The 23,065-nt window shown below is 41.8% G+C and overlaps 1 protein-coding gene across 1 annotated transcript in view; it reads left to right on the top strand.

Moving 5' to 3' along the window:
- The first annotated feature begins 435 nt into the window (after window positions 1-435).
- VPS4B (vacuolar protein sorting 4 homolog B) overlaps window positions 436-23,065 on the top strand; it is a 32,692-nt gene continuing 10,062 nt past the window's right edge. Inside the window, exons 1-5 of the mRNA XM_058691875.1 lie at window positions 436-723; window positions 12,849-12,960; window positions 14,128-14,284; window positions 16,426-16,493; window positions 20,267-20,386. Coding sequence (XP_058547858.1) covers window positions 697-723; window positions 12,849-12,960; window positions 14,128-14,284; window positions 16,426-16,493; window positions 20,267-20,386 — 484 coding nt within the window. The 5' untranslated portion in view covers window positions 436-696. The remainder of the gene's footprint in view (window positions 724-12,848; window positions 12,961-14,127; window positions 14,285-16,425; window positions 16,494-20,266; window positions 20,387-23,065) is intronic.

The raw sequence follows: 23,065 nt of genomic DNA on the forward strand, positions 1-23,065 counted from the left end.
CAGCGCACGTTACTAGCATTCTTCACAATCCTGAGGTGGGTACTGTATATAATTAACCCCGTCTTACAGAGGAGAAAACGGAATGAATGAGACACAGTAAACGAGCCCGAAGTCCCCACATGGTGGGTCTTGGGGACGGGATGGCTTTTTCACTCAAAAGCCACAGAACTCCAGGGCACGCTCCATGATGTGGACTGAAAGGAGCCAGAGCCAATAATTCACCTCAAGGGTAAAACATCTGGAAAAAGAAGAAAACGTAACAGATCTTGGCTCTAGGACGCATCTCCGCCCCTACGTAAGAGCCGCAGTGCGCTTGCGCCCAGCCTGACTTCCACTAGGCCCGGGAGCGCTTCCGGGATCCCGGCATCGCGAGACCCCGGGGCCGAGGCGAGACCAGAATGGCTGGAGACTGGGTAGCGCGCGTGCTGATGACGAAAGCGGAAGTGCCGAGGCCAGAGGCGGGACGAGAGCCCGGAGCGGGGTGGGCTCAGAATTGCGGAAGTTTTCTGAGAAGGGTCGGCGGCGCTTGGAGCGGCTTGCGGTTTTGGAACCAGTTCGCGAAGGGGAGGCGTCGCTCCGGGTCCGAGGGCTACCAGCCTGCGCACGTTTGAGGCAAGACCGGGCGCGATTCGACGTTGCCGCTGTTGGCTTCCTCTGCCCTAGTTCTTCCCCAGGGAGCCGCCTCGGATCTCCGCCATGGCATCCACCTCGTCCAATCTCCAGGTATCACTGTTCTCCCGCGTCCTGGAAAGCCGGAGCCGAGGGGCGGCGCGGGGTTAGTATTGGAGACGGGGGAGGAGGGAGGAAGCGGCCGCGCCCCTGGTGCCGGACGGAGGAGGGCGGCGCCCCCGCCCAGCCGCAGGTGGGAGGGTCGGGCGCTTTCCGCCCGCTCCGGGATCTCCCAAGCCCACCCGCTGTGCGAGACGCTTCACTTTTGTTGAGGTGGGTTTTCTTCCTCTTTTGAACAGAACTGGGCAGAGCTTTGAACCGGAGGCACAGACGCTCCAATCACTGTAAGACAGAGAGGAAAGAACGTAATGTTTGCAAAGCACTGGTGGTCTTAGTTCTCCGTCTCAAGCTGGTGTAGCAAAGCCCTTCTCTTTTAGCTGTCAGGTGAATAGAAACGTGAGGACAGTCTTGGAATTTGAGGAATCCGTCAGTTCATTGAGCTATGCATTCATGTGCACTCTGCCATGGCTCCCAAAATGTATATAAAATCAGGGAGTGTTCTTAAGCTTTGTGGCTCCATCTCCCCACCCTTACCGCAGTGAGTACAGTGTTTTGTACATAAATCGTAGAACCTTAAACTTTTAGACATGATTGTTGGATATCTGTGAGATTCATTGAGAATTTGTGAGATAGTGCCTCCGATGCCCAGAATGGATCTGAGGTTTCAGAGGGATTTAGAATGTGACTTAGCCTCGAGGACTCCCAGTCCACTGGGTCATTTTGGGACAAAAGATCAGCATAAAATATTGAACCCTTGTCTTCGTCTTGCAGTCGTTGATGAGACATTCATTGAGTGTCCAGTACAAGCACTAAGGATAATGGAGGACCTGCTCAAACCTGGGTAATTGACAAGAAAGACCACTGAAAGTAGATACATTAAAATAGAACTCAGAATTTCACACACAGAAAGAGGTAGGATAGGAAGGAGTTTTGGGGGATTTTTTTTTTTTAACGTTTATTTTGGGAAAGAGAGAGAGAGAGAGAGACAGAATGTGCGTGGGGGAGGGGCAGAGAGAGAGGGAGACACAGAATCCAAAGCAGGCTCCAGGCTCTGAGCTGTCAGCACAGAGCCTGACGTGGGGCTCGAACTTACCAACCACGAGGTCATGACCTGAGCGGAAGTGGGTCGCTTAACCAACTGAGCCACCCAGGCGTCCCTTTCTTGGGATTTTTACCTTGAAAATCAACCCAAAAGATTATGAAAATAAATGTTTTATGTGTCTCAGAATGTTATAATTGCAACTGTGGCTTATTCCTTAGAATGAAGAATAAGTCATGTATTGATTTTTGTGTGTATCTTTTCCAACAGGGTTGCATTAGACTAAGATATAACAATCTCCACTTAGCGTTGACTTTTTTTGTAGCCCATTCAGAAAGGGTCTTTTTGGTAAATGTTTTTGGAAAAAGTATTGTTTCTTTGATAAAAGTATTGTTTCTTTAATATCAAAAGTGATTTCTTTTGAAGTACTGTCTTGTCTTCATATTTGTTGGTTTTTTAGTTAACTCTTTATTTCATTAGCTTTTCGCTTGTCAAAACTGCATGTAATTTGGACATTCTGCAACATACTTTTCATCCATTTACTGATACCTTTTTCCTTTTTTTTTTTTTTTTTAAGGCTTTTATGTTTTGAGAGCCAGCATGAGTGGGGGAGGGGCAAAGAGAGAGGGGGACAGGGGATCTGAAGCAGGCTCTGCGCTGACAGGCTGACAGCAGCAAGCCCGATGATGCTGGGCTCCAACTCAACTCGAGAACTGCAAGATCATGACCTGAGCCGAAGTCGGGTGCTCAACCCACTGAGCCACCCAGGCGCCCCTGTTTTTTCTTTTGCAAGAATTGCACTTTGGTTTTATGGTCAGTTTGCGTCATATTTGAATTGGGTTGTTGGATGTTCCTTAGTGAATCGGCTAGAGGTTGACACAAATGAAAGGCACGTTGCTAGTTTTAAACGGGGAGAGATGTTTAATTTTATGGTGGTTGGGTCATAGGTGCACTTTCTCATTCAAACCTTTTTAACCTTCTAACCTAGGAAATTTGGATGAAGAATATTCTTAAATAGCAAATAGCTTTCCCACCAAACAAGGCAAAACTCCCCTTAACCAGGAGCTCTTAACTAATGGAGGAATGCAGATAACTAAAACTCACAATTATAAAATAACACAATAGTGCTATGATAGAATTAAAGGTTAGTATAGGAGGGCAGAAAGGAAGGGCTTATCTAACTCTTCAAAGGTAACTGAGAAATGTTCCACAGAGGAGATGATGTGAGCTTAATGTGTAAGGTGCCGACACTAACTGTCCACCGGGGGTTTGGTGTGATCTTAATCCTCAGAGCAACTCTTCAAGGTGAATATTACTTCAGTTTCACGGTATAAGAATCCAAAGTTTATTAAGGTTATGATTTAACCCAAGACATGCAGTTAGTTAGTATAGAAGACAGTTTTGAATCCAGGTTTATGTGTCATACATTTGTACTTTTTTCACTATGAAGTTATGCCTTGGACCAGAAAATGGGATGCATTCTAGGTAAAGAAAAGAATATATGCCCCAGTCTAGAAGTGCAATAAACCTTAGGGTTGGCAGAAATTGCGAGAAATGCGGTATACGTAGAACTCAAGGTTTACTCAGTCCTAAATGTGCCATACACTTTGCTAAGTCTTAGGGAATCATAAAAGAAATATATCATCCTTGAAATCCAAGGGCTTACATTCTGATGTGAAAAGACATATAAAGTGGCCGGGGCGCCTTGATGGTTCAGTCGGTCAAGTGCCCGACATCAGCTCAGGTCGTGATCTCACAGTTCATGGGTCCGAACCCCGTGTCAGGCTCTGTGGTGACAGCTCAGAGCTTGGAGCCTGCTTCAAATTCTGTGTCTCCCTCTCTCTCTGTCCCTCCCCCACTCTTTCTCTCTCTCTCTCAAAAAATGAATAAACATTAAAAAAGTTTTTTAAGTGGCTAACAGGGATACTGTGTGATCTTTGGAAATGTGTAACAGAGGCAGTGGAAATTTAGAGGAAGCATAGGGTGGGCCACTTGGGGGTATCAGGGACACTTTGCAGCAGGAGGACCGTGACTGTGCCGAGTCTTAGAGAAGCTGGAGTTATGCGGGGAGATAACTGGATAGGATATTCCAGGTGGAGAGTACACTATAAACAGGCATGAAGTCTCAGTTGTCCCATCAGTTTGGCATGACTGGAAGTGCGTGCATAAGGTGAGTGGACAAGCCTAGTTAGGCCACGGAAGGGTGTTTGCTAACACAGAGATGATTGGTCCTCATCCTGCTATAGTCAGGAGTCTGCGAAGGTAATATGCTCAGGGTTTTGTTTTAGAAGGAAACTACCATGCGTGCATGGGGGACAGCCAGACCGGTAGCCACCCTGGGAACATGGGAGACCAGTTAGGAGGCAGGGTTCTGTGTGATGGGAGATGGGGAGGGCCAAAGTAGTGTAGTACCTCTTAAAGAAGAAAGGATTCATCAAAGACAGATTGGAGAGGAAGAAGTCAGGCTTGGCTCTGCATTTAGAAAGAGGGGTGCGGAGGAGGCTGAGTTTTCGCCCCTCTTCCTGGGTTGGATATCTCAGTGGGGAAGAATTGGGTCTGGGATTACACGAAGAGGCACATATTTGGGCGCAGGCGATCTTGAACTTTTTGGGTTTGAAATGCATGTACGGGCAACCAAGTGGAAATGTTCCGTGAGCAGTTGGAGACATATGTGTAGAACTAGAGGGAGAGAGCTGGAAACAAGCATTGGAGAGTTATTAGCATCCAGATGGCGGCAGAGGTTGAGGGTATCTTGGAGAGTTCATAGCATGAGGAGGAACAAGAACGCTGTGCAATATTGGCAAAGAAGGAGAGAAAAAAGGGCGCCCGCGGAAGAATCGCTGCACAGGCAAGAGTAGAACTGAGAGAGAAGGGTGCCATGGAGGCCGAGTCCAGATGTCTGCTTTGAGGGTTGAATGCTGCGGACAGAGTTAGGTCATTGCGAGGCCTGGCAGGCAGCAGGAAGCACTGGAGGAGTCAAGAAAGCACGACGAGCTCGGGGTTCTCTTTGGGATTTTGCTCTGGAGGTGAAGAGATAAGTAAGATGTTAACCAGGGAGGAACCTAGAAACTGGGGAGAGCCAGCGGGTTTTCGTTTGTGTTTTGGAGATATGAGTCTGAGGTAGGACTTTACGTATATTTTAATGCTGAGGAAGGCCCCAATTAAAAAAAAAAAAAAAAAAAAAAAGGTTACGTTGGGGAGAGCAGCAGAGTGGGCATGTGATTGATAAAGTGGATGTCAGAGAAGGAAGATGGGGGTGGTCTCCAGAGCCCAGGGGAGAGAAATAGCATGGACAGGCAGGAAAACATCCAGTGGAGGAAAGTTGTTAGAGATGATAGGGGTGGAATAACCAAAAGGAAGAAGATTCTGAGAAAGCAATAGGGGATTTTTTTCCCTTCGTTCGGCAATGTTATTAAGTGCCCGGTGTGTGCCAGGCACCGGCTCTGGGGTGGGGGGAGACCCGAGAGCAGGGGCAGAGTGCAGCCTCTGCAGTGGATTGGGGGGGCCTCTCTGAGGACTTGGCATTTGAACTGTGAAAAAGAGACTGTCCTGCGCCTGTTGGGGAAGAACATTCTAGGCCGAGGGATCAGCCGTGCGCAGGCTTCCTGAGTAAAGGTGAACTAACAGGTTTGGGGTGAGATCCGGAAGGAGCCAGGGCACACACAGGTCATTTAAGGCCCTGTCGACCATGAGCCAGCATCTGGGTTTCATTAACTACCGTGCGAACCCACCGAAGAGGGCCCATCGTTGGCTGCCAGGTGGACGCCAGGGTGTTGAGTGTGGAAGCAGGCTGACCACTCGGGAGGCTCGGTGGTAGTTTTGAAACACGTGCGATGGAAGTGGTCAGGGTTAGGAATAACTGGCACTCCCAAACCACACCAGACACAGTCACTTTCATTTCAGATGAAAAATGCTGATAGAACCAAGGTTGAAGTGGGGTGTTCAGCAAGGGAAAAAGAGATACATACCCTCAAATCATTTTTGATTAAAGGTTTAACATGCGCTGTTCAGTAGTAGCTACATGTGACTATTTAAATTTATTTATTTATTTTAATTTTTTTTATGTTTATTTTTGAGAGACAGAGCACAAGCAGGGTAGGGGCAGAGGGAGAGAGAGAGGGAGACACAGAATCTGAAGCAGGCCCCAGGCTCTGAGCTGTCAGCACAGAGCCTGTTGCGAGGCTCAAACTCAAGAACTGTGAGATCATGACTTGAGCTGGAAGTCGGACGCTTAACCGACTGAGCCACCCAGGCACCTTTATTTAAATTTAAATTTAAATTTTACTCAAAATTTAGAACTCGTCAGTCACACTAGCCATGGGTGCTCAGAAGCCGATTGTAGCTAGTGGCTCACAGTTGGACAGTGCAAATACAGGCCTGTCCGTCATCAAAGAAGGGCTGGTTTAAAGTCATTGTTACCGTATTTGGAGCTAGGTAATTAAATACCAACTGTAAGAGTTTTCCTTAACCATCACTGTGGTGCTGAAAATAGGACTGACTGCAAATGAGGAGAACATATAGCTAGAGAGGTGAGCGGCACAACAATTCAAAATAATAGAAGAAAATTGTAGCTAGAATAAGAAAGAACTTATTTCTCCTGCATGGCTTAGCCATGGAGTCTTCTAGGTGCATTTTTATGTGACAAGGTGCCCCAGTCCACCGGTTGCCCACACGTATGAGTGCTATGAGTTCACCCTTTATATCCCACCTAGCTTACCAGACTTTTGAAAATTCACCATCAAATTCAGCTATTTGAACTGTGAAACATCTTATCAACTCTACCATTTTTTTCCCCTCCTGCAACAACAGAGGGAAGGTCTGTTCCTCCTATTTACAGCTTTCATTCCATCTATGCATTCCATTAGCAACTGCTTCAAAATATAATATTCTCACGTATGGTTGGTTTGGGATTGTTTGAGTGGTTTTTTTCTTATATGCTTATTTTTAATATAGCATAACCATGATCCTTTTTTTCTACTGGCTCTTTTGTTGAATACAGTTTTACTACTTAGACTAATCCAGGTGGAATGTTTTAATAAACCATGCTTGTTATTTACACGTGTGTATGTGTGTTTAAATATTAAAGTTGGTTTTTTAATGAAGGTTTTATTTTGCTATAACCATGGGTTCACATGCGATGGTGAGAAATCATATAGAGGGGTTCTGTGGACCCTTCACCCATTTGCTCCCAGTGGTAGCATTTTATAAAACTATAGTACAGTATAACCCGGATGTTGACATTGATACATTCCACCAGCCTTACTCAGATTTTCCAGTTTTACTTGTATTCATGTATATTGTGTGTGTGTGTGTGTGTGTGTGTGTGTGTGTGCAGAGCTGTGTCATATGGGTAAGTTCCTGGATCCTCCATCAAAGTCATGATACAGAATAGTTCTTTTTTTTTTTTTTTTTTTTTAATTTTTTTTTTCAACATTTTTTATTTATTTTTGGGACAGAGAGAGACAGAGCATGAACGGGGGAGGGGCAGAGAGAGAGGGAGACACAGAATCGGAAACAGGCTCCAGGCTCCGAGCCATCAGCCCAGAGCCTGACGCGGGGCTCGAACTCACGGACCGCGAGATCGTGACCTGGCTGAAGTCGGACGCTTAACCGACTGCGCCACCCAGGTGCCCCTAGAATAGTTCTACCCACAGGGACCCCTCCTGTGGCCCTTTTATAGATTTTTTTAGTGTATTTTTATTTTTTGAGAGATAGAGAAAGAAACAGCATGTGGGGGCAGGGCAGAGGAATAGGGAGAGAGAGAATCTTAAGCAGGCTCCCCACCCAGCACAGTCTCACCACCATGAAATCCTCACCTGGGCTGAAATCAAGAGTCAGATGCTTACACAGACTTTTTTTTTTTTTTTTTTTTTTTTAACGTTTATTTATTTTCGAGACAGAGAGAGACAGAGCATGAACAGGGGAGGGGCCGAGAGAGAGGGAGAAACAGAATCGGAAGCAGGCTCCAGGCTCTGAGCCATCAGCCCAGAGCCCGACGCGGGGCTCGAACTCACAGACCGTGAGATCGTGACCTGAGCCGAAGTCGGACGCCCAACTGACTGAGCCACCCAGGCGCCCCTTTATTTATTTATTTTTGAGAGAGACAGAGACAGAATGCAAATGGGTTAGGGGCAGAGAGAGAGGGAGACACTGAATCTGAAGCAGGATCCAGGCTCTGAGCTGTCAGCACAGAGCCTGATGCGGGGCTTGAACTCACGAACCATGAGATCATGACCTGAGCCGAAGTCGGACGCTCAACCCACTGAGCCACCCAGGCGCCCCTCAAGAGTCAGATGCTTAACTAACTGAGCCACCAAGGAGCCCCCTGTTGCCCTTTTAGAACCACAATCACCTCTCTTTCTCGCCACCCCCCCCCCACCACCATCCCTGTTTCCTGACAATACTAATATGCTCTCCATCTCTGGTTTTGTCATTTCCAGAAAGTTATATAAATGGAATCATACGATATGTAACTTTCTGGGATATGTAACTTTCTGGAATCGGTTCTTCCTCAAGATCCATTCATGTTGTGTGTATCAAAGTAGTTTCTTTTTGTAACTGAACGGTACTCCTTGGTATGGGTGTAGCACACTTTGTTTAACCATGCTGTATGGTTGAAGGACATCTGGAATGTTCATGTATAAATTTTTGTGTGAACAGAAGTCTTCATTTCTCTGGGGTAAATACCCAGGAGTGCAGTCACTGGTTCATATGGTAGCTGCACGTTTAGATTTGTGAAAAAAAACAAAACAAAACAAAACAAAAACAAAACAGTTTCCCAGAGTGACTGTACCATTTTACATCCTACCAGCAATGTGTAAGTGATCCAGTTCTCTGGAGCGTTTGGTATTATTGTCACTTTTTTTTTTTTTTAAAGCCATTCTGATACATGTTTCAAGATATCTCATGGTGGTTTTAATTTGCATTTCTCTAATGGCTAGTGATGTTAAACATCTTTTTGTGTGCTACTTTACCATGTGTATATCCTCTTTGGTGAAATGTCTGTTTATGTCTTCAGCCCGTTTTCTACTTGGATTGTTTTTATTTTTTTATTTTTTTTTTAATTTTTTTTTTTCAACGTTTTTTATTTATTTTTGGGACAGAGAGAGACAGAGCATGAACGGGGGAGGGGGAGAGAGAGAGGGAGACACAGAATCGGAAACAGGCTCCAGGCTCCGAGCCATCAGCCCAGAACCTGACGCGGGGCTCGAACTCACGGACCGCGAGATCGTGACCTGGCTGAAGTCGGACGCTTAACCGACTGCGCCACCCAGGCGCCCCTGGATTGTTTTTAAATTGTTGAGTTTTGGGAGTTCTTTCTATTCTAAAATACTAGTCCTTTTATAAATATGTAGTCTGCAAATATTTCTCCCAGTCTGTAGCTTGTCTTTTCATCCTTTTAATAGGATTTTTTACAGAGTAAAAATTTTATAATTTGATGAGGTCCAATTTATCATTTTCCTTTTCTTTCTTTTCTTTTCTTTTCTTTTTTTTTTTTTTTTTGAGGTATAATTGACGTATATTCATTTCAGGTGTACAACAGGATTCATTTTTTTTTTTTTTTGTATGCGGTGTGAGATGACACCACAGTAAGTCTAGCTAACACCTGTCACCTTTCATTGTTACAAAAATGGTTTTCCAGTGATGAGAATTTTAAGACACTCTCTTAGCAACTTTCAAATATGCAACACAGTGTTATTAACTGTAGTCACCATACTGTATATTACATCCCTATGACATTTATTTTATAATAACTAGAGGTTTGGATCTTTGGACTCCCTTCACCTGTTTCACCTTTCCCCACCTCTGGTAACTACCTGTATGTTCTCTGTATCTATTAGCTTGGATTTATTTGTGGATGTTTTCTCTTTCAATTTCACACATAAATGAGATCGTATGGTATTTGTCTTTCTTTGATTTATTTCCTTTAGCGTAATGCCCTTAATTCTATTCATGTCGTCACACATGTCAAGATTTCCTTCTTTTTATGGCTAAATAATATTCTATTGTGTACGTAACCACATTCTCTATCCATTCGTCTGTCTGTGGACACTTAGGTTGTTTCCATAAGTTGGCTATTTTAAATAATGCTGCATTGAACATTGAGGTGCATGTATCTTTCGACAAAGTTCATGTTTTCATTTTCTCTGGATAAATAGTGAAATTGCTGAATCATATGGTAGTTCTATTTTTAATTTTTTGAGGAACCTCCATAGTGTTTTCCACAGCGGCTGCACCAATTACAGTCCCACCAACAGTTGTACAAGGGTTCCCTTTTGTCCACATCCTCACCAATACTTGCTATTTCTTGTTTTATTGATAATAGCCATTCTAACAGATGTGAGGTCACAGCTCATTGTAGTTTCAATTTGCATTTCCCTGACGTTTAGTGATCTTGAGTGCTGTTTCATATACCTGTTGGGCGTTTGTATGTCTTTGGGAAAATATCTGTTCAGATCCTCGAGTCATTTTTTAATTGGGTTGCTTGGTTTTTTTGCTGTTGAGTTTTATGAGTTCTTCTCTCTACACACTGGATATTAACCCTTTAGCAGGACACGATTTGTAAATATTTTCTCCCATGTGGTAGGTTGCTTTTTCATTTTGTTGATGGTTTCCTTTGCTGTGCAGAAGCTTTTTAGTTTGATGGAGTCCCACTTGTTCATCTTTGTTTTTGTTGCCTTGGCTTTTGGTGTCAAGTCCAAAAAATCATCACCAAGACTGGAGTTGGAGCTTAACTTGCCTATATTTTCTTCAAGGAGTTTTATGGTGTCAGGTGTTCTGTTCAAATCTTTTGAGTTAATTTTTGTGGATGGTGTAAGGCAGTGGTCCAGTTTCGTTCTTTTGCATTTTGCTGTCCAGTTTTCCCAACACTATTTATTGAAGAGACTGTCCTTTCCTCTTTGGGTATTCTTGACTCCTTTGTGGTGAGTTAATTCACTGTACACACATAGGTTTATTTCTGGGCTCTCTATTCTGTTCCATTGATGTATGTGTCTGTCTTTATGCCAGTCCCATGTTGTTTTCATTTTATATATTGTGTTTTTTGGCACATATAGTCTAAGAACTTTGCCTAGCCCTAGATGCTGGAGATTTCAGTTTTTTCTAAGGATTTTATGGTTTCATATTTTATATTAAAGTCCACAATCCATTGTGATTTAATTTTTTTTCAACCTACAACAACCTTAACTTACTATCTCCGTTCCTGTGGGTTAGAAGTCCAGGTCGAGCATCGCTCAGCGGGGCTCTAGCTCAGAGTCTCACCAGGCTGACCGAGGTGTCAGCAGGGCTGCGTGTTTGTCTGTTTGGTGGTTGTTCATGAAGTCTCTGGGGATGTGTCTGCTTCTAAACACATGCGTGTTGTTGGCAGATTTCAGTTTCATGTGGTTGTCAGCCAGGTTCTTTTGCTTGGATGCCAGTGTGGTCGGGTGGATTTTCATCAGGCTTCTATTCTTTCTGACTTCTCCTGCCTCCTATCTCCTACTTCCAGCTAGAGAAAATTCTCTGCTTTTAAGAACTTACGGGATTTTTTTTTAAGTTTTTATTTAATTTCTAGTTAGTTAAACACAGTGTAACATTAGTTACAGGTGTACAGTGTAGTGAGTTAATTTTTGTGGTTTAGGTCAAGATTCTCTGTCTCTGTCTTTTTTTATTTCTTAATTTTTTTTTGCTAAAGATGTTCTTCTGCCATTAACTTGCTTTTGCAAATTGTCAAAAGTCTGTTGACATATTCGTATGGGTCTATTTCTAGGGGTTTTGTGTTTTTTGGGGTTTTTTTTAAATACCACAAAAGTCCATGTTCATTATGGACACTTTTAGAAGATGAGAAAAAGCAGAAAAAGAAGAAATTGAGTCTTATCAAAAATGAGCTGTGTTAAATTTTCTCTACATCTTTTTCCTGGGTTTTGCTTGTTTTTGCTATTGTTTCAAATAGCTGAACTCCTGCTACATGTAAAAATTGTATCGTGCTTTTAAAAAAATCCCATTATAGACATTTTTCCATATTATTGTGAATGGTTTAATATTATTTTTTTTTTTTCAACGTTTTTAATTTATTTTTGGGACAGAGAGAGACAGAGCATGAACGGGGGAGGGGCAGAGAGAGAGGGAGACACAGAATCGGAAACAGGCTCCAGGCTCCGAGCCGTCAGCCCAGAGCCCGACGCGGGGCTCGAACTCACGGACCGCGAGATCGTGACCTGGCTGAAGTCGGACGCTTAACCGACTGCGCCACCCAGGCGCCCCTGGTTTAATATTATTTTAATGATCCTATAATATTCCATTGTGTGGCATCTGTTTGCTGTGTAAAATTAATGTTTCCAAGTTTTGTTTTTGTTTTTTAAAAAGACCCCTCTGGTTACTGTCTTACTGGATTAAAAGATTTGGGCATTTTCATATTCTTGCAATTTCATTGCCCCATTGCTTCTGAGGGGGTTTTACACCATTTACATTTTACTGTTGTTATATGATTTATCTATAACGACATTGCATTTCTGAGAATTTCCCTGAATACTTTTAACTTGAATTTTCATATTATTTGATTATTCCTTACTAGCTTTAAGCTTGACTTATGTTGAATGAAAATTAATGAGAATCTTAGGGATTGGTACTAGGTAAAAGTAGTAGTCAGCATTTACCCATTTAACAAATGTAGTTTACATTTTGTAAATCATTATAATGTGTAGTAACATGCAATTGAGATTTAGGGAAAACAGGTGGATTTGTTTTAAGATTGCTTTTACTTATTTATTTAAAAATATTTATTTTGGGGAGAGCACGGGGCGGGGGGGGAGGGGCGGGCAGAGAGAGGGGGACCGAGGATCTGAAGCAGGCTCTGCGCTAACAGACTGACAGCAGCGAGCCCCGTGCGGGACTCGAACTCATGAACGGTGAGATCATGACCTGAGCCGAAGTCAGACACTCAGCCAACCGACTGAGCCACCCAGGTGTCCCTGACGTTGCTTTTAGTTAAAAAAAAAAAAAAAAAAAGGAAAGGAAAAAAACATGTTCAATATGATCATTTACATCACAGTGTTGTTGCTTATTTGATTTTGATGATATGATTTTGCCTCCCTTCAAACAGAAAGCAATAGATCTTGCTAGCAAAGCAGCCCAGGAAGACAAAGCTGGGAACTATGAGGAAGCTCTTCAACTCTACCAACACGCTGTTCAGTATTTTCTCCATGTAGTTAAATGTAAGGCCATAGTTTGTTTTCTGTTTTAAAAGTTAAAGGAAAAGATTATTCTGTTTCTTTCATAAAAGTTGAAATATAATGCCAGAAAATTCTAAACCATCCATTTGCAAAATATTCCCGGTAGCTTGTTAATAATTTTTAAGTAGTCGGCAAACAAATGTGCATAGCTATCCTAGTTATTGTTACTTTGTCTACCTAAAAATATTAAAATGCCATATAATCGATGTAAATAGTTTTTATTTTACTGGCGATATACCCACATTATGTACGAACCACATTTTCTAAGCGTCTCTGAAAATACTCTTAAGTACTTGTAAAAAAATAGGTTGGGAGCCATTTTGTTCGTATGTTTTCCAAATACGTACTGCATGTTTCCCACGCACCAGGTACTGTTTTAGGCACCGGGATGCGACGGTGAGGGGAAAGTGGGTAAAAACCCTGCCTCCGTGGCTCTTCAGCGTAAGCTGAGCATACGACAAAAGTGTCTCTCTGGCAAACTGAAAGTTATTTCTTACTGAAAACTTCAGCGGTTGGATAATTTAGGATTTTCTTTTGAGCTTCTTCATTTCATGTTGAGGTTTTCTGTCAAATAAAAGTGAAACTAAAAATGAATCCTAAGATAATTGGGGCCGGTCCTTGCCCTGCATGGACTGCTCAAGTCGGCTTTTGAAATAGCTCCCACAGAGGCCTTTGTGGAGTAAAATTACTGTATTGGGGGCACCTGTAACATACGGAATTTCCGGCATTCTTCTACCATGAGATGAAACTTACGTAGACATTAATGGAAACGGTTGATATTACTTTTGTTGGTCTTAGAATTGGTTTTATGTGAGAGCAGCCGCTTTCAGCTGTCCGCACAAAATGTTAAAGGAAGAATAGAAAACCCACAGAATATTACATAATTTCTTCTTATTAGTTAGCATTAACTTAACATATCCTAGTGTCTTGCTCAGATTTCTTTCTGCCTCAGACCCGCTGTTGGCTTCCAGCCGTGCTGGAGGGAAGCAGACAAGAGTTGGTGATGGTTGGTTACGAGGCTTAGAGATACCCTTCCTCCCTCCCCCCGCTCCCAAACTAGATTGTCCATGTCTCAAAAGTGTGTCTAAGAGTTTAAACCTGTCCATGTAGAAGACTAATGGAAAAATCTCTCTCACTTGCCTTTAATAGATGAAGCCCAGGGTGATAAAGCCAAGCAGAGTATCAGGGCAAAGTGTACAGAGTATCTTGATAGAGCAGAAAAACTAAAGGAGTACCTGAAAAAGAAAGAGAAAACTCCACAGAAGCCAGTGAAAGAGGGACAGCCGAATCCAGCGGAGGAGAAAGGGTATGTATTTTAGAGTGTTAGACTTTATTATATCTACTTAAACGAGAAAACTACATTTAACTTGTGAAATCCGTTTCTTTTGTTTAAACCAGCTGTTGGCAACCCAGGACTCAGAGGCCAAATCTGACCGGCTGCCAGTTTTTGTAAGCAAAGTCTTACCGGAACATAGTCTCTTACGTCTAAGAAAATGAGATTGTGGGACCTTGCTATCTGGCCTGGTGGGGTTTGCAGGCAGGAGGTTCTGGTCAGCTGTACGGACTGTGACGCTCACTGTTCGTGGTGTGCAGTGGCACAAGTTACTTGGGTAGTCCCTGTGGTCGCCGGGAAGGGAGTGCCTTGCAGGCAGGGCTTTGGGGCAGCTTCCGAAGGCCATTTTAAAGGACATAAGGAATGGAAGAACTAGAGGTGACTGGCTGCTTCAGACTGCACGGAAGGGTTTGAGGAAAACTGCAAATTCAGCGTTTTATATCCTCTGTTCAAGACATGGTCAGGGAATCAGCGGTTCCTGTGACACCTAAGAATATTTTCTCTTCTGTACCTACAGCACTGACATAACAAAAACCAGACCCCACCTGATCTTGCGGATTACTGCATTTCAACGTGGAATCAACTTCAGGGTTTCTTCCATGAAAGTTGGGCCATTTACTGGCGGACTAATGAAACCATTGGAAAAATTTTAGTTAACCTCGAATGACCCCCTGACTCTTCCTGAGACTCCTTTGCCGGGAGAAATGTCCTCTCCTCCCTGTGAGTTGAGGACCCTGCGGGGTCCACTCCCGAGATGGCTCCCTAGAAGGGGGATTCCAATTCTGTATTGAATAGCAGGACCCATCTTGGCCAATTTAAGCAAAAAGGGATTTATTACAGAGTCTTAACCTTCTAGATCTGGGGGAGGGCGGGCAGGGAATCCAGCTTGGATTCCGTAGCGTTAGGAGAAATGCCCGCCTCCCCCAGGGTGGTTCTGGTAAGGATCCGAGGCCTCCTGGTGCCAGGCAGGAGGACCTTCGCCCAGCTCCCTCCGCAAAGCCAGGGTGTTCGCTCGCAGGCATGGTCTCCTTGCACGCAGCGGCCACCTCAGCTGCTTGCCTCCGCCTTCTCGGAGGGACTTCAGTCTCCTGTGGGGCCCCAGCTGCAAGGAAGCCCGGGCAGGGCAGTTGTGTGAAAGCACCGTCTTCGTTGTGCAAGAAAGCACGGTGGGACGAGGCTGGAGTGGGCGTCAGGTGAATCGTTTGGCGGTCTCCACCTCACCTGTAACCCCACCATCCTAGGATAACCAAGCCAGCCCCATTTGGGGGAAAAGGTGTCTAGCTTTTTAATCCCCCTTTATATTTGATATGTAAAAAATGATGTAATGCCATATTTTTTGCTTTACCACTTTTTCACTCAACATCGTGTCGTAAATATCTTTCCAATAAACTATTTCTACATCATTTTTAAATACTGCAATGTGTTCTATCATATACTAATCCCTATAATTAAGCATACTCTATTTCTAATTTTTTCCCCTTTGGGAACAGTGTGGGCGTGATTATCCTTGTCGTCAACTCTTTGAACTTACTTTAAATTATTTTTTCAGGATAAATTCTTAGATATGAAATATCTGGATTGATTTACTTGTCTTTTGGTCTCAGTTCATTTTCATCAAAAGCTTCATCTATTCTTTGGAACCCCCAACCTAAGGATTACAGACCTTGATACCTTAAATAATTAATATTCGGGGTTTTTCTCTCCTGGTTATGGCTTCTTGTTCTGATACATAGTTTGCCTGGTTTGGTGTTTTTATGTTGTTTACAACTCTCCTGTAACTCATCTAAAGTCTTTTGTGGAATGAGGTGTGGGGCATGCGTTTATAAATGTGCACATACATAGGTATGTCATGGGAATTTGGAGCTGGTTCCTGACTTCATTCTGGTCTTTTTGCCCCTTTCCTGTTCATGATTCCATATTGACAGATAACATGCCTGCTTACTATTTTGTTTAATATATTCTTATTAAAAGTAATAAAATAAGGATAACTTTTAATACGAATGTCTTATTTTGCCACTTAAAGTACAAATATTTCAGATTAATTTTTCCTTCATTTTTGCCTTATTTTGATAGCAATGAGTGATCATTTGAATATATTAAATTCTTTTTATTAGGAATGACAGTGATGGGGAAGGAGAATCTGATGATCCTGAAAAAAAGAAACTACAGAATCAACTTCAAGGTTGCTTTAGATTTCATTTTTAAATTTACTATCTTATATTTTTTTAAAAAACCTCATAGTGAATTGTCTATCTGAATTGCTTTTTCCACCTGTATTCAAATGAGGTTCAAGAACTGGCTTTGGTTCCCAGTGGCCCCATGCTGGCTCTGTGTAGGCCATTTTCACAGGATTTGCTCTGTAGGATCTCAGCTAGGTTGTTTTTTCTATGTAGTCAAATATTGTTTGGTTTTATATGTGCCTTAGAAGCCTGTCCGTCAACTTACTCGTTTTCATTTTGTCTTATTTGCCCCCTTCTAGAGAAGGTCGCATTTACACTAGTAGCATGCTGCAAAATCTAATGGTATTAAAATTCCCAAACTGTCAGAGGAACCGAAGGAGTTAGGACTCACGCTTGGCTTTTAGTGCTGTTGCCGTAGCGTATTCATTGATGGTTTATTTCATGTTTCCAGACCTTTCGCATCGGCTTCTTATTCTGTTTCAGTGTTGCCATTTACGTTAATCTCTTCCAGCTTTCTGTTTTTACCTTCCACACCTGTAAAAGCCTGTTCGTTCTCCTGTGCTCGTAGTATAGCGGTGTGATGGGGAGGGTATGGATTTTTAGTTCCATTCAGATCTGGATTCCCCTCCAGGGCCTCCTGCTGAAAAGCTGTCTAATCTTGGGCAGGTTCCGTAGCCTCTCAGAGTAGAAGACCCCAGCTCTAGTATGGAAATTAACAATACCTTCTTTTCTGGGCAATTAAAAGATTATGACAGTGTAAAACCTGACGATGTTATATCTGACACATTTTAGGGCCTCAGTAAATGGTAGTCATTCTGTGTATCTAAAATGGCATCTACTCAATTGCTGACTATATATACTGAGATTTGATCATCATTTGATATGTTAGCTGATGACTTTTTGGATTGAGTTTTATGTATTTTGTTAATTTGGATCTTACCGAATAGATGCATAGCTGGGAAGGATTTCCATTATATAGGCACAGCCTTGGTGAGTGAATGGTGACTGCACCCTGCTTGGCCAGTCTTTTAATCTTACTGCACTAACTGGTCTCTTCATTTTTATTGTTACCTGTCTTACTAACCGCACTGGGACATCTAGGAGAATACTCTAAGGGTAACACCTTGGAAATGCTACCGTTAGTGAGGATACTTTTATGTCTGAGAGCTTGAGTGGTGGATAAAATCAAAAAGCAAAGGCCGAGTTTCTGCTGCCACAGCAGCACTGCCTGGAGCGGTGCGAGCACACGCTTGCTACTCCGTGAGCTCTGCTGGACAACCCCGTGGTCTGTGCCAGGTGGCCTTACTGTTGGAAGGCAAAAGACATTTTTTTCTGTCCTGCTTTTGTTTCCCCTCTCTCCCCCACAAAGTAAAAACTGGATGGTATCTTTAGTTTTGGAAAAGATACAAGCCAATTTTTAATAGGGAATTTTTCTTTAAAAATGAGTAATGATAGGGGCCCCTGGGTGGCTCAGTCGGTTGAGCGTCCACCTTCGGCTCAGGTCATGATCTCACAGCTCCTGAGTTCGAGCCCCGCGTCGGGCTCTGTGCTGACAGCTCGGAGCCTGGAGCCTGCTTCCCATTCTGTGTCTTCCTCTCTCTCTGCCCCTAACCCACTCGCATTCTGTCTTTGTCTCTCTCAAAAATAAACAAACGTTAAATTAAAAAAAAAAAAAAATCAGTAATGATAAGGACCAGAGATGTACAAAAATACAAATGCTGAAAACACATAAATGAGAACATTTATTTGGAATTTCAGGATGAAGTGTAGTATGAAATCCTGTCCTTTCATATCTAAGTCATTTTTTCCGTCTTTTCATTTAAGAGTTGCTCATGGATTTCACTGTAAAATAGCCTTTCTTGAATCTTGCCTCTTTTCCCTGAAAGAGTATTTTAAATCTTTTACTTCTGTTTTAAGTTATGATTTTAAATGTAATATTTGATTATTAAAATTAAATAATTTATGATTTGAGTTTTCTGTTAGCTGTTTTGATGCTCACGGACTTTTTTTTTGAGGTTAAATAACATTAGTGTAATAAAGAGTAGAGTCAAAGACTGGCTGAATTTATATAATTGGAAAACAAATCATTTGGCTTGTATTCCCAATAATCCTTCTCCTCCTTTTTAGTTACTACTTTTGTCAATGTTACTTTTATCTGAATTTTTTATCACTAAACATTCCAAAGTCACTTTTCAACTTTGAAAAGTATTAATTAAGTGTAAAGATAAATTATGGCATATTTAGAAAATTCATACTTAGGAAAAACTTTAATTGGCCAGATGATATTTGCATAATTTAAAGTAAATTTACTTTTGTTTACCTATCACAAAATCCTATGGGGTGTTGTAAATGTTTCCTTACTAATCTGAGTGGAACATAGAAAAGAAAAAGTGAATTGGCTTTACCTTATACTTACTGTAAACTTTTAGAATGTAGAAAGTGTTTAAGGTTTCATTTCAATTTTTTTTTTCAAGATTTTATTTTTTTAAGTTATCTCTGCACCCAACGTGGGGCTCGAACTTAAAACCCTGAGATCAAGAGTCACATGCTCCACTGACTGAGCCAGCCAGGCACCCCAGTTTCATTTAATTTAGATCTATAGCTAAAGATTTTCATAATTTAAGTAGGTTGTGTAATATAATTACTCTTTGAATAATAGATGATCTTTCCTAACAAGAAGAAATACCCATAAAACTAAATTTATTGGTAATCAGCAGACTGTGTAAGTGGTAATATTTTGTTATACTTAAAACAGTTATATATCACCTTAGAACTGGCTTTTGGAAATGCTTTTTTGTTGTCATTTTTTTTTTTTAATGTTTACTTTTGAGAGAGAGAGAGAATGAATGCAAGCAGGGGAGGGGCACAGAGACAGGGAGACACAGAATCAGAAGCAGGCTCCAGGCTCTGAGCCGAAGTCAGACGCTTAACCGACTGAGCCACAAAGGTGCCTTCGAAAAGCTTTTGATAAAAGAATAACTAAAAAGTTTTGCCAATAAGCTATATTAGAAGAAATCTTTTGTGGATTCTTACTGCAACAATTAGTGTCGCCTTTGAATATATTATACAGAAAAACTAAATCATTTAGATAGCTTTTTTAATGTACAAAAATTTTAAGTAGGTCTATTTAGAAGCCAGAAAGAAAATTTGGCAAATCTTAGGAAAATACTGCAAATCTACAAGAGCACACTTCTCTCTCTTCCATCATCCCCTCCCTTCCCTTCTCCCTACTATTTATCTGTGCATCCATCTGTCTGTCATCAGTTAAAACTTTTGAGGACATTTTTCTTTTTGTGGTTAAGGAGAGCATTAGATCACTGGGTGTTTTTGTTAAAAAAAAAAGAACTAGTAGATCAGCCCCCATTGAACAAGTACTTCCGATACTTTAGTGCATTGAAACATGACCGCCACTTGCTGTAATGTCTGGTGATTTTCCAAACACTCTAGTATTCATTATGTCATTTGATCCTTACACTAACCCATCTTAAGTAGTTTGGGCAGATAGTGTTATTTCCATTTTACAGTGAGGAAGCAGAAATAGAAAAGCTAAGTGACCTCCCCGAGGTGATCTAGTCGCCCACCCCAGCTTCCAGACTCCTGTTGACTCCGCCCTAATAACTACTTCCTTGTCACACGAGTTCTAAAAGGTTCTTAATAGATAAAACTTTTCCAGACAGTTTTATAACGTGTTTCTTGAACGTCATTATTTCGTGTTGTATTCTACATTTGATAGAATAGTCTTCCTTAATTTAAAGGTGACATAATGTTTTTGTAGGTGCCATTGTTATAGAGCGACCAAATGTGAAATGGAGCGACGTTGCTGGTCTTGAAGGAGCCAAAGAGGCACTGAAAGAGGCTGTGATCTTGCCTATTAAATTTCCTCATCTTTTTACAGGTGAGATGAATGTTAAATATTTTTTTGGTCATTGTTTAAAAAGTCATTGATGACTGAAGTAGAGTGTTGTGAATTTTTGTCACCGTATTATAAGGTAACAGCTTACATCAGTTCTGTTATGAGGTGGTGATACACCTTTACACAAAGGTATTTATTTCATACGCATATTTGTAATACGTACATATATAGATATATAGCCACACAATGTAAATGTCAACCAGTAGGGTGGTCACCGGCATGCAGTGGAGTGCTGTGTGCTCACTAAAATATAGGGCACATTTACAGATCTACATTATTAACATGAAGGCATGCCCACATGTATGATAAAGGTCAAATCCCACGTTATAAACGTGTGTGGTATGTCTCTATATTTGTTAAATAAATGTGTGTGCGGGGAAGTAAAAGTAGACCGACCAAAATGTTAAGGCTATGCCTGGGTGATAAGATCAGGGGTGATTTTTACTTCTTTGAACTTTCATCTGAAGTTTTTGCAATGGCCATGCACTAGTTTTATGAGAGTTCTTCCATTTCTTGAAAAGAGGAATAGGAATTATTTACCATTTTCAGATGAAGCACCTACCTCTAGGGACAGCTGCTTCTCACTGTGACAGGATATTGCTAAGCCAGCCGTCTGGGTGTCGTTGAAGTTACAGCTGCAGCAGTAGGTGATTTGTGCTGCACCTTTCCTTCATTTCGTCCTGTGTATGACCGAGAGCCTGCCTGTGTTTGTGCTGTGGCTGTACCCACAGTGTCACAGTGAAACAGGGCTTCCCTTTTAGAAGCAAGCTGGTTTATGTAGAGAGCGGATCTGTGCTGTTGGCCTCAAGCTGAACACTTCCAGAAGGTACTGTCGTATAGAGTAGTGATGGGCAGAGAACCCGTGGGCCCCCAGTGGTCCACCTAGCAAGGTATGACTTACAACCTAACTTCAGAAATAGGAAATTAACAGTGTCAAAGTGACATCGTGGGGGCGCCTGGGTGACTCAGTCTGTTAAGTGTCAGACTTCAGCTCGGGTCGTGATCTCACGGTTTGTGGGTTTGAGCCCCGCGGCGGGCTCTGTGCTGACAGCTCGGAGCCCGGAGCCTGCTTCGGGTTCTGTGTCTCCCTCTCTCTCTGCCCGTCTCCCTCTCGCACTCTGTCTCCCTCTCAAAAATAAACATTAAAAAAATTTTTTTTTAATTAAAAGTTGACATCATGATTCTATAAAGGCACAAAAGTATGGTTGAGATCATTTTATATTACTTACATCACTGTTTTGCAAACACGTCATTTATGTATCTTCTTTATGATTGTTTCCATATACGTGTACCATTATTATTTTTTTAAATTTTTCTTTAAATCACTCATTTATAGAGCAAATTTGTATAGCCTAAATATACAGAGACCAGCAGGAACCTGTAAGTGTTCAGCTTCATAAGTTATCAGAAAGTAAGTATATCTATGTAATCATCATCACACAGATCAAGAAATAATACCAATAACCCAGAAGTCTCCCTCTGCCAAATCTTTCCTCTGCAAAGGTAATCACTCTCTTGACTCCTCTAACACCGTAGATTGTTTTGTCTGTATTTGAACTTTTAAGTCATCTTATTTTTATGTACTAACTTCATTTAAAAAAATTTTTTTAACGTTTAGTCACCTTTGAGAGAGAGAGAGACAGAGCATGAATGGGGAAGGGTCACGGAGAGAGGGAGACACAGAATCCGAAGCAGGTTCCAGGCCCCGAGCTGTCAGCACAGAGCTTGACATGGGGCTCGAACCCATGAACCATGAGATCATGACCTGAGCCAAAGTCTGCAACATAACTGACTGAGCCACCCAGGCGCCCCTGTATTAACTTCATTTTAAAAGATTGCTTTGTGCCTGCTATAAATGGAAAAAAATTAATAATTTTCTAATATTTAAAAATTATTTAAATACAAAGTATTTGTGTGCTGCATGGAAAGCACTTCATATGCCACTAATTATATGTACCACATTTAAGGGAACACTGACTTACAATTGTAGACATTTAAAATAGGAAGATAGAATTCAAGTCAAAGATGAGGCTTATGTAACAATACTCAGATTTGCCATTAGTAATCTGCATGTCGTTCTTTTATTTTTATTCTTTTTTTATTTTCTTAAGTTTATATATTTATTTTGAGAGACAGAGTGCATGCAAGCAGGTGAGGGTCAGAGAGAGAGGGAGAGAGAGTCCCCAGCAGGCTCCACATACAGAGCCAGACACAGAGCTGGATCTCATGAACCGTGAGATCATGACCTGAGCAGAAATCAAGCCTCCACAATGCCTAACCCACTGAGCCACCCGAGGCGCCCCACATGCCATTCTCCTATGGATACCATGTACCCATCCAATTTGCACCTAGAAGTTTTTTAAGTGTATAGTTAATATTTTTTTGCCAGATGTAACTCAGCCTGTTTTATTTTAGGCAGTGTTATGATTTCTCATTAGGAAAATTGAAATACAGAGTTGATTTGCTCACTTGTCATATTTTGGCAAAACTAGGATTTCAGGTAGAGTCCCCTTATCGTTACCCAACCACTTGAACAAGAATACAAGAATAGGCTCTCTGTAATAGTAACCTTTGCCTCCTTGTGGAATCAGGAACTGAATAGAACTTTGAGAGGGATCACCCAAACTGTGTTAGTTTCATCCCCCCAAGCGTCAAATATTT

Source organism: Neofelis nebulosa, chromosome 11 (assembly GCF_028018385.1).
Source record: "Neofelis nebulosa isolate mNeoNeb1 chromosome 11, mNeoNeb1.pri, whole genome shotgun sequence".
Lineage (NCBI taxonomy): Eukaryota > Metazoa > Chordata > Mammalia > Carnivora > Felidae > Neofelis > Neofelis nebulosa.